The sequence below is a fragment of the Ranitomeya imitator genome, chromosome 7, assembly GCF_032444005.1.
Source record: "Ranitomeya imitator isolate aRanImi1 chromosome 7, aRanImi1.pri, whole genome shotgun sequence".
Classification (NCBI taxonomy): Eukaryota; Metazoa; Chordata; class Amphibia; order Anura; family Dendrobatidae; genus Ranitomeya; species Ranitomeya imitator.
In genome coordinates, this window is record NC_091288.1 from 37,848,739 (window position 1) to 37,861,345 (window position 12,607).

General features: G+C 41.7%; 1 protein-coding gene across 2 annotated transcripts in view; it reads right to left on the reverse strand.

Annotated features, from left to right (window-relative positions):
• The window catches only part of TTC21B (tetratricopeptide repeat domain 21B), a 117,566-nt gene that overhangs the window by 82,322 nt on the left and 22,637 nt on the right, over window positions 1-12,607 (reverse strand). For both annotated transcript variants that reach the window (XM_069733071.1, XM_069733072.1), the window contains exons 6-8: window positions 11,612-11,769; window positions 6,387-6,471; window positions 914-1,012 (exon numbers count right to left, since the gene is read on the reverse strand). In XM_069733071.1, the coding sequence (XP_069589172.1) occupies window positions 914-1,012; window positions 6,387-6,471; window positions 11,612-11,769 (342 nt within the window). The remainder of the gene's footprint in view (window positions 1-913; window positions 1,013-6,386; window positions 6,472-11,611; window positions 11,770-12,607) is intronic.

The window sequence follows — 12,607 nt, forward strand, 5'->3', positions numbered from 1 at the left end:
TCAGATATTGTTTAACTGTTCTGCTTACCCGCAGCTCGTACCTGCGACCTAGCAGATATCAAGGGCCCAGCTCACCTCCCGATACAGAAATGAGCGGAGCCTGGTTACCCCTTTAATGAGACTTGGCTGCAATTTCAGACAATGTCTAAAATCAAAGTTTTTACCAATCCAGGATGTTCATGCAGGTGAGCAGCAGATTTTCCAACCCAACAACTGCAGCTAGAGCACCTGCACTTGGGTCCTCCTCCTATAGTATGGTTCTCTTATCTGTAATGTCAGGGTAACAGTGCACGGTGTTATGCAGTTTTAGGCTATGTGCACACGTTCAGGAATTCATGCAGAAAATTCCTGTGGAAATCCAGACATTTCTGCCAGATTTCCGCATGAAATCCGCATGCGTTTTTTTGCGCGTTTTTGACGCGTTTTTTGCGCGTTTTTTCCCGGACATTTCCCAATGCATTAGACAGTGGGAAATCCGCGAAAAAAACGCAAAATTAATGAAAAGGTTCATTATTTTTCCGCAATGCGTTTTTCATGCGGAAAAACGCACATCATGTGCACAGAAATTGCGGATTCCATTATAAATGATGGGATGCTTAATGTATGCAGATTATTTGCGGTTTTATAGCGTTTTTATGGCGCAAAAACGCTAAAAAAACGCAAATAATCTGCAACGTGTGCACATAGCCTTAAGATAGCTGCACATGTGGTTGATTTACCCAGTGCAAAACTGCAGTAAATTCCTTGACTCATTGTGCCTAATTGGCCTTACGTGTGGATGATCGACCCCTCAACTTACAGCATTTCATAGGTCTATTCAGATTCCAACTCTTCATTGCTTGCTCCACGCTAAACAGTATATTAGGGGACTGGAAAATGTGGAAACATGACAAATGTGAAGTGCAGCGCTTACCATTCTACAAAAGGCCAATGACATGCTATAATACAGATGCGCGTTGTGCGGCTCAAACCGGTCCAAAGCGTTGATTAAATCTCCCAGCTTAGTCGTGGCCTAGAGATAAAACAGCAAATCAGAAAATGTGAACACCACAAACAGATGTCAAGTACGTGTGCACATTGCAGTCTAGAAAAACTCTGTGTACCTTTCCACAGTTACAGAAGACCAGCAATAATGGGAAATTTAAAGTTAATTTGCAAATGAGGGGGCTGAACTGGACCCTTGTCAGCAGTGATCTTGATCTATTCTGTGATGCATTGAAGACAGGATCCTTTCCTCCTCTCTCAGGCCGCTCACATGTCTTGGTGTATCAGTGTCGCGAACTGCGGCCGCTATCAGAAGGCAATGATGAAAGGGGGATCTGAACCTGTACTGGTTGCGAGCCGCTTACTCTTTCATAGGACCCCCTTTAATTGCTTCTTGTGTGTACAATGATAATCAATGAGTTAATATAAATCTGCAGTCCTATAAAAAATTTCAAACAACACATTCTGATATTTTATCACCATCAGCTGTGCCACAAAACAAGCTGATCTGTTACATTTATTTAAAAAAAACAATAAAGAGCCTCGCAAAACACTTTTAATCGGCGTTATGTTTAACGTTTTTAATAAAATAACCTAGAATTAAAGTGTATCCCTATGATGAGTCTATGGGGGAAGGGCCTTAATTAATCGCCCTCCATGTTGCTATGACAGTCAAATGACTTTTTTGTATAATGATAACCAAAGAGTTAATATAGCTTAGCAGTCCTATGTAAAAATACCACGTTACACATTCTGATACTTCATCTTGTGTTGTGGCACAGCTTATGGTGATACATTTGTATCAGACTATAATAAATAGCCTCTCAGACCACTTTCTATTGGTGTCATGATTCGCAATCAATGTTTAATAAGGTAAATTAGAATAAAAGAGTCTCTCTATGATGAGTCTATGGGGTGGCGGTAACTTCAGGGGAGGGCTTTAAATAATCGCGCTCCATTTTGCCATGACAGTGAAATGACTGTCCAATCAGCTGTCAAAATGTAGTGGAAGATACCATATTTTATATTATAGGTGGAGGGTGGTGCCTTCTAGATGTTTAATTATTTATAATTTTGATGAAAAAACATGTGAAACTCAATATATTCTTCTTCAAATGATACATGATGTCATTACTATATGTGACTGCATCCGAAAACAGTATTTAGAAGACAGGTGCGCTTTATATAAGAGGTGAATACGCCCCTGCAGTAAGTGGTTCTGACCAGTGAGCGATGGCGTCACCAACTGCCGCATGACGTCACAATCCAAACATTCTATCTCTATGGCAACCGAACATTCCGCCAGCAGTTTTACTGACACAGTGAAAACGCGACATTTCATATCCACTTTCTGTGATATCGAGATTATTATCCGCAATAATGACCGAAAGAAGATCTGCCAGACCCAAAAAAGAGGCCAGCTATAAGGAATATGTAGCTAGAAAAACACGTAAGTGAAAAATTAAGACATAAATAACTGTGCAATAAAATTTCTTTAAAAGGAACTGGGTCCTTAGATTCAGTGACTTGATAACGTATTCATGCCCTGCGAACTGTTCCACAGTTTTTTCACGTCACACCCACAAACTTACATGGATTTTATCTGATTTAGCAACACAAAGTAGCAGGAAACCTTTGGGTATGACTCTACCAGCTGTCGTATCTGGAGGCTGACATTTGTGTCCACTCTTCTTGGCAAACCCGTTCTAGGTCAGTGAGATTGGATGGAGAGCTAATGTGAACAGCAGTTTTCTAGACTTGTTACAGTGGGATTTCGGTCTGGACTGTGACCGGGCCATTCACACACATGAATATGCTTTAATCTAAACTATTCCAATGTAGCTCTGGCAGTACGTTAAGGGAAGTATCTAACAGGTTTTCCTCCAGGATTGCCTTGTACTTAGCTCCGTTATTCTTTCCATTAACTTTGACCAGCTTTCCAGTCTGAAGAAAAGCATCCCCAAAGCATGATGCGGACACCACCATGTTTGACGGTGTACTTGGTGTTTTCAGGGTGATGTGCAGTATTAGTTTTCCTCCACACACAACAATCTTAATTTAGCCCAAATAGTTCTACTCTGGTCTCATGTGACCAGAGCACCTTCTTCCACACACTAACAATGTCACCTACATACATGGCTATTTGCAACCTGCAAACAGGACATCTCTTACGGTTTGCTATAAAAAAATGGCTTTTAGCTTGCCACTCTTCCATAAAGGCCAGATTTGTGGACTATATGAATAACCGTTGCCCTGTGCTAAGCTGTGGATTTCTGCACCTCCCCCCGAGTGACCACAGGCCTTTTGGCTGTTTAATTAGTGCTATCCTTCATTAGGATGTCACTTTAGAAAGATGGCCATGTCTTGGTAGGCTTACAGATGAGTCACACTCTGTCCATTTTTTGGTAATAGCGTGAACAGTGCTCTGTAAGGCTTCTTTCACACTAGCGTCGGAATCTCCCCGTCGCAATGCGTCGGGGAGAGATTCCGACGCTAGCGTTTAACGCTTTGCACAATGGGTGCAGCGGATGCATTTTTCCGGAGCATCCGCTGCCCCATTGTAAGGTGCGGGGAGGTGGGGGCGGAGTTCCGGCCGCGCATGCGCGGTCGGAAAAAGCGGTCCGTCGGAAGAAAAAATTATATATATTTTGTACATAGTTTAAATATTATAAATTATATATTTTTATATTTTGTACATAGTGTAAATATTGTAAATAATCGATATATATTTTTATATTTTGTACACAGTGTAAATATTGTAAATACTGTAAATAATATATATATATATATATATTTTTATATTTTGTATATATTGTAAATATTGTAAATAAGAGATATATATTTTTATACCAAAGCTCTGGTTGTGGTTTGTGTTCTTTATTCCTCTACGAATATTCTCTGCCCTAAGAGATGTTGATCCTTTACCTACTTAGAACCTATTCCCATTGGTAACACGACGGCTGACGTGTTCGGCTACTAATGTCGTGAGCAGCAATGCTCTGTGCGATGTGTGCGGCGCTGCCCCTACAGCGGTAACAGAGGGGTCTTCCTCAGTGGTCTTATTAATGAATAATCCGGCCGATCCCTACTGATGCTGATCCCTATTGGTGCGTCCCTGTGAGCTGCTCTCTGCACAACATTACCAAAGCTCTAGCTCTCTGCTCCTGCCAGAGTGAGTGTAAGAGAAAGAGATGTCAGAGGGTAAGATGGGTCATAGGAGATGACCAGAGGCGACATGGGATGGTAGGAAATAATGGGGCAACATGCGGCGATGGGGAGTAACAGGGGGTATTGAGAGATAACAGATGGGTAAGAGGGAGTCAGTGAGGTGCTGGCGGAGAAAAAAATACAGAACAGAACCAACAGCTAAGAACCACGGACCCGGGCTATGAATAAACTGTGACCCTAAACCCCCACAGCCCAGAACATTAACCCCTTCATGACCAGGGGATTTTTCGTTTTTCCGTGTTCGTTTTTCGCTCCCCTCCTTCCCAGAGCCATAACTTTTTTATTTTTCCGTCAATTTGGCCATGTGAGGGCTTATTTTTTGCGGGACGAGTTGTACTTTTGAACGACATCATTGGTTTTAGCATGTCGTGTACTAGAAAACGGGAAAAAAATTCCAAGTGCGGTGAAATTGCAAAAAAAGTGCAATCCCACATTGGTTTTTTGTTTGGCTTTTTTGCTAGGTTCACTAAATGCTAAAAATGACCTGCCATTATGATTCTCCAGGTTATTACGAGTTCATAGACACCAAACATGACTAGGTTATTTTTTATCTAAGTGGTGAAAAAAAATTCCAAACTTTGCTAAAAAAAAAAAAAAAAAAAATTGCGCCATTTTCCGATACTCGTAGCGTCTCCATTTTTCGTGATCTGGGGTCGGTTGAGGGCTTATTTTTTGCGTGCCGAGATGACGTTTTTAATGATTGCATTTCGGTGCAGATACGTTCTTTTGATCGCCCGTTATTGCATTTTAATGCAATGTCGCGGCAACCAAAAAAACGTAATTCTGGCGTTTCGAGTTTTTTTCCCGCTACGCTGTTTAGCGATCAGGTTAATACTTTTTTTTATTTGATAGATCGGGCAATTCTGAGCGCGGCGATACCAAATATGCGTAGATTTGATATTTTTTTTATTGATTTATTTTGATTGGGGCGAAAGGGGGGTGATTTAAACTTTTATGTTTTTTTTATTTTTTTCACATTTTTTTAAACTTTTTTTTTTAACTTTTGCCATGCTTCAATAGCCTCCATGGGAGGCTAGAAGCAGGGACAGCACGATCGGCTCTGCTACATAGCAGCGATCTGCTGATCGCTGCTATGTAGCAGAATTGCACGTGTGCTGTGAGCGCCGACCACAGGGTGGCGCTCACAGCGACGGGCAATCAGTAACCATAGAGGTCTCAAGGACCTCTATGGCTACAATGGAGACGCATCGCCGACCCCCGGACATGTGACGGGGGTCGGCGATGACGTCATTTCCGGCCGCCCGGCCGGAAGCGGTAGTTAAATGCCGCTGTCTGCGTTTGACAGCGGCATTTAACTAGTTAATAGGTGCGGGCAGATCGCGATTCTGCCCGCGCCTATTACGGGCACATGTCAGCTGTTCAAAACAGCTGACATGTCCCGGCTTTGGTGCGGGCTCACCGCGGAGCCCTGCATCAAAGCAGGGGAGCCGGCATCGGACGGTATAGTACGTCCGATGCCGGTAAGGGGTTAAGAGTTTGAAGCTCAAATCTGTTTAAATCAGACTTTAATCTTAAATGTCCTTTAAAAAACTTGCTTTTAAATTACTATGTATAATAAACAAAACAAAAAATGGAAATCTTGTAATTTTCCCCCACCATGTGGCCTAATATTAGACTAGTCTTTCCTTTCTTATCAGCAGCCACAGAGACATACGCAGCAATAGACTGACTGACCCTATTGACTAGTATAGGAGAGCTTTCTAAGCATGCTCTGACCTAGGCAAAGGTCACCGTGAAGGGAGGGGGAGGAGGTGAGCTGTAACAACACCTATTTAAATACTGGGTTCTGAGTTCTTTATTTTCCACCAAGGTGCTACTTGTCATGGTAATCCTGTCTGTGATGATAATGAGACTGCTGTGAACTGTTACAGAACTGGAAGGATGAGTCTGGTTTCAGGTTTAGAGGCGAATGTGAAAATTGCAAGATTTCTTTTAAAACACAGCAATTCCATTAAACTAGATTTTTTTGTTTTGTTTGTTTTTTTTTAAATACAAATGACACAAAATCAGGATTTTCAATTTTATTGTGGCTCTTGAATATATATCTGGCTCTAGCAAAAAAAAGTTGAATTTAAAGGAAAGAGCCGCCACTATACAGCCGGCCGGTCTGAGCACGGACATGAGGAAAGTTGTGGACTGGTTTCTTCTCTTACCTCATGAACATTTCCTTCTCTGCACAAGTAATTAATCCCCAGCATCCTGATGGCTTCCAGGTTATGGCTGTCCTTGTGTAGTAACCTATGGGAGTAAAAAGAAAAACGTCAGATTTTTAGGAGTTATCTATCTGGGAATAGTATTTATGATTTTTTACTATCCATGTACAGAGTCAGATATATTGGAAGAATTTGCACGTGACCAGATGAAGGCAGCGGTGAACAGTAAACAGATCTGTCAGCAGATTTCACAATATAAACTGCACACGTTATTTAAGTTTAGCCCTGATAAGGCTGATGTATTTACTTACTGAAAATCCACGTCAGAATGGCTGCATGGTCCCAAGCACAAAATCAAGAGTATGAGCTGAGCCACAAAGAAAGCTCATGATTCCAAGTGTTTTCTGTCTCTGCGTACCCAGCCTCACTGACAGCTGCAGCTTGTACTGAGCAGTGTAAGAATTCGGCGACAACAGGGAGGAGGGACACTGAGGATCTGTCAACAAGACCAGGTGGGCAGAGATTGAGTTTAGACTTTCAAAAAGGATTGTATAAGTATTCAGACAAAGGTTCTCAAAGTAAGTACACCAGTCTCATCTGGTTTAAGCTCTATTGAATAAATGTGTGCAGTTTGCACTGTTAAAATCCGGTGACCAATCCACTTACATTTTATGATAAAATAAAACAAATAATAAGCAATGGCCTGTGAGCCAAATCAGATAATGCTTCACAAAGATCTAGTTTACTACAACAAGCAATTTAGCCACAGGATGGGTGATAACTTACTGTTCGGTGAGGGTCTGACAACTTGTACCATCACCGATCAGCAGAGCAGGGAAGTCTACCCCTAACTAGGCCCTTTTACCCCCTTTATAAAATGGAGCAGCAAGTCGGACCCAACCGACACTCAATTTATTCTCTATGGGGTTGCCAGAAAAAGCCGAGCATAGAGCTGACAGTCTGGGAGAGGGCGGTCAGGCATGTGCTGCTCCATTCTAACGGGGATACATGTCCCAGCGGTAGGACCCAAATGATATAAGTGATCAGCTAACTTATGGAATGGTGATAAGGAGTTTCTTTAGTGAATACAAGTTAGGCTACTTTCACACATCAGATTTTTTGCCTTCAGGCATAATCCGGCTATTTTTTGCTAAAAAATGGATCCGGTGCAAATTGTGAAAAACTGATGCGCCGAATTCCGTTTTTTTGTTTTGCTGGATCCGCTTTTCATTGCTGGGCCTAAAGTTTGGACATCCTGTTACGGGGAATGAGAGAGAGAAAGAAATAGAGAAAGAAAGAGAGAAAGAAAGAGAGAAAGAAAGAAAGAAAGAGAGAAAGAAAGAGAAAGAAAGAGAAAAAGAAAGAAAGAAAGAAAGAAAGAGAGAGAGAAAGAGAGAGAAAAAGAAAGAAAGAAAGAAAGAGAGAAAGAAAGAGAAAGAAAGAGAAAAAGAAAGAAAGAAAGAAAGAAAGAAAGAGAGAGAGAAAGAGAGAGAAAGAGAGAAAGAGAAAGAAAGAGAGAAAGAAAGAAAGAAAGAAAGAAAGAAAGAAAGAGAAAGAGAGAGAAAGAGAGAGAGAGAAAGAGAAAGAAAAAAGAAAGAAAGAAAGAAAAAGAAAGAAAGAAAGAAAAGAAAGAAAGAAAGAAAGAAAGAAAGAAAGAAAGAAAGAAAGAAAGAAAGAAAGAAAGAAAGAAAGAAAGGAAGAAAGAAAGAAAGAAAGAAAGAAAGAAAGAGACATGATTTCTGGAAAAAACTGGATCTGGTCGCCTGATTCGGCCATTTCTCCTTGCGTTTCATACATTTTTTTCCGGATCTGTCGTTGCGCGGTTTTCAGCCGTTCCTCTGGACGTTTTGTCCGTCCATCGGAAAACTAATTTTTGACGGATCCGGCAAAAAACGGATGAAACGTTGGGACATCAGGCGCAATCCGGCGCTAATACAACTCTATGAGAAAAAAACAGATCCGGAGGGAAAAAAAAATCATTTTTTTGTAAAATTCGCCGGATCGTGCCTGATGCAAAAAACCAGATGTGTAAAAGTAGCCTTAAGATGTAACTAAATGAAAAACTTTGCATTAGAATTAAAATTCATAATATTACTGTTTAGTGGAAAATGCTTTACGTTACTCCATCTTCCCACCCTAACACTATGGCTGCAACCTTCTTCATAACATAACTGTCCAATTAATGTAAAGGATTATCCTGATTACTCCCACAGAGGTCTTAAAAATAGCACAGGGTAATTAGATTCCCATTGACTCTCAGCACTGCTACATCTGTCAAAGTGACAGGTAAATCCTATCATTTATATGGGATTGTTCTACTGATATTAGCAGGCGGGAGATGAATAATGACACTTGCACATTATCAGCCAGGAAGGTATAGAGTGTGCTGCCCCCTTTATCCTGTATACTTTATACACTATGACGCTGGATCTATATATCGGAGTGTCTGCATTATTGATATGAATAAAAAGGAGTCAATAGAGAATAAAGGAGCGGATCTCACGTACAACACTGCCACCTAGTGGACAAGTATTGTCACGCATCTTTCATCAACGCAAAGTAAATCAGGTCCTGCTCGGGCTCGGGCCACCCTTGTGTCACATGGAAAACTATTCTGAATAGCTCCAATGTAAAACTTTATTGCCCCAGTGGACGATGCAAGAGAAATGCCTGGGCTGATCACAGCTTCCACTGGCAAAATCAGACGTTTGTCAGAGTTGCCAGGATGTGAGAGGCTGTTCTGATTAGCAGCACCAAGATGGAGGTGATAGGCTCCTTATTAGGCCTCTGGCTACCCCGACTACCCAACTGATCATCCATCTATCAGAGATGAACAGCTACATCTGAATAGTGAAACAGCAGCAACTGGAGCGTGCTCTAGTCATTGCTTTAAGAAGCAAGTGATGGCTGAAAAAAACACAGCGTACAGAGCAGGCTCAGCTCCTGAGACCGCCCGTACAACCTCAGCTGACATAGGACGTCCTTTTACATCCCATGTCGAGAAACAGTTGACTAAATCTTTTAGACCCGATGAGGTTGATATAGTTTTTGTGAAAATCTATGTCAAAATGGCCGTCTAATCCGGATATAAAGATGAGAAGTTTTTTTTGTCCAGAAATAGAGTGAGAAAATAAATCCAATTAAATTCAGTCTCTACCCACCCGACTTGACTGACAGCTGCAGCTTTTACTGATCAGGGTGAGATCTCAGCGGCAGTAGCAGGGAGGAGGGACACTGAGGGTAGGTGGGTGGAGATTGAGTTAAACTTACGGTTATGATGATGTAAATTTACAAAAGAAGTACACCGGCCTCATCAGTCTCAGATCTAACAATAATGTATGCAGTTTGCATTGTAAATTCTGGTGAGAAATCCGCTTTAAATGTGGTACACTGCCAGGATCAAGTGCCACTAAGGACATGGTGACAATGGATAGCAAGGTTTATATACAGTGGGGCAAAAAAGTATTTAGTCAGTCAGCAATAGTGCAAGTTCCACCACTTAAAAAGATGAGAGGCGTCTGTAATTTACATCATAGGTAGACCTCAACTATGGGAGACAAACTGAGAAAAAAAAATCCAGAAAATCACATTGTCTGTTTTTTTTAACATTTTATTTGCATATTATGGTGGAAAATAAGTATTTGGTCAGAAACAAAATTTCATCTCAATACTTTGTAATATATCCTTTGTTGGCAATGACAGAGGTCAAACGTTTTCTGTAAGTCTTCACAAGGTTGCCACACACTGTTGTTGGTATGTTGGCCCATTCCTCCATGCAGATCTCCTCTAGAGCAGTGATGTTTTTGGCTTTTCGCTTGGCAACACGGACTTTCAACTCCCTCCAAAGGTTTTCTATAGGGTTGAGATCTGGAGACTGGCTAGGCCACTCCAGGACCTTGAAATGCTTCTTACGAAGCCACTCCTTCGTTGCCCTGGCGGTGTGCTTTGGATCATTGTCATGTTGAAAGACCCAGCCACATTTCATCTTCAATGCCCTTGCTGATGGAAGGAGGTTTGCACTCAAAATCTCACGATACATGGCCCCATTCATTCTTTCATGTACCCGGATCAGTCGTCCTGGCCCCTTTGCAGAGAAACAGCCCCAAAGCATGATGTTTCCACCACCATGCTTTACAGTAGGTATGGTGTTTGATGGATGCAACTCAGTATTCTTTTTCCTCCAAACACGACAAGTTGTGTTTCTACCAAACAGTTCCAGTTTGGTTTCATCAGACCATAGGACATTCTCCCAAAACTCCTCTGGATCATCCAAATGCTCTCTAGCAAACTTCAGACGGGCCCGGACATGTACTGGCTTAAGCAGTGGGACACGTCTGGCACTGCAGGATCTGAGTCCATGGTGGCGTAGTGTGTTACTTATGGTAGGCCTTGTTACATTGGTCCCAGCTCTCTGCAGTTCATTCACTAGGTCCCCCCGCGTGGTTCTGGGATTTTTGCTCACCGTTCTTGTGATCATTCTGACCCCACGGGGTGGAATTTTGCGTGGAGCCCCAGATCGAGGGAGATTATCAGTGGTCTTGTATGTCTTCCATTTTCTAATTATTGCTCCCACTGTTGATTTCTTCACTCCAAGCTGGTTGGCTATTGCAGATTCAATCTTCCAGCCTGGTGCAGGGCTACAATTTTGTTTCTGGTGTCCTTTGACAGCTCTTTGGTCTTCACCATAGTGGAGTTTGGAGTCAGACTGTTTGAGGGTGTGCACAGGTGTCTTTTTATACTGATAACAAGTTTAAACAGGTGCCATTACTACAGGTAATGAGTGGAGGAAAGAGGAGACTCTTAAAGAAGAAGTTACAGGTCTGTGAGAGCCAGAAATCTTGATTGTTTGTTTCTGACCAAATACTTATTTTCCACCATAAAATGCAAAAAAAATGATAAAAAAACAGACAATGTGATTTTCTGGATTTTTTTTCTCAGTTTGTCTCCCATAGTTGAGGTCTACCTATGATGTAAATTACAGACGCCTCTCATCTTTTTAAGTGGTGGAACTTGCACTATTGCTGACTGACTAAATACTTTTTTGCCCCACTGTATGCAACTCAGGATTCAGAAAAAACGTTTAAGCTACAGAAGATTGTCAGAATCAGCCGTTTACTTCCATAATTGCTTCTTCTAGGTTTTCCTAGCAACTGAAATGCCAGCAGCCCACACAATTGCAAATATGTGTAAGGATCTGCTGGTGGGGCGAGCGCTGCGTACTGGACCTTAGAGCCGTCTCCACTGTCTGTTCCCAGTCCTGCAGAGCGAGCTGGAGCCTCATTTTCTTAATGAGAGCCGGGGTGAAGCTTGGATGGTTGGCCACGATTTGGTTCACGACTTCCAAGGCGCCGGAATAATTCTGCCGCAACTCGTAATAATGAGCCTAAAATAAAACCAAGTGCATACAGTAAAGGCTTTATGAACAGGTTCCACTGATACACATCATTCAGGAATATAAGGCGAATCGCCTATAAATGAGACATCACCATTATTACTATGGACACTCCAGCAACATAGATCCCACAACAATTCACGGAGTATAAAGTCCAACCACAAATTCTTTATATTTTAAAAAAAATGATTCTACTTATTATCAAAATTGTAACCAAATACTACATACAGACGCAAACGAAAAAGTAAAGTCATGTTTGTCTGGAGGATAGAACATTTTTAATCTCTGCATTCCCTTTTTGCACTTTTTGGATGAATTAGCACCTGATTAGATATGCAGAGTAAACACATATGGGTACACTGATTAACTCTTTGTGGTTTTTTTGTCCTTTGCACACGAGCTCTGCGTGTACTTTGTTATTTGGGTCTGTATGTGTTATTTGGTTACAATTTTGATAGAATCATTTTTTTTTAAATGTAAAGAATTTGAGGTTGGACTTTATACTCCGTGAATTTTTGTAGGATCTAGTAAATGCTCTATGGTACGATATAGCAGAAGTCGTACATACGGCTTCCAAATAGCGATTCTGAGAAAAGCACACATGTGACGAGCACCTATGGCCTCTTACAGTGGCGTGAAATTAGATATCGATCGCCTATCCTAAGGAGAGGTCATCAATATGTGATCAGTGGGGTCTGACAGCCGGCGTCCCAACGATCAGCTGCATGCAGCCCCCGCAGAGGCCAGATTTACAGTGTGATCAGTACAGCGCCGTACACATTGTGAGGGGGATCATATGCGAGGGTCACTATGTATTCCCCATAGAAGC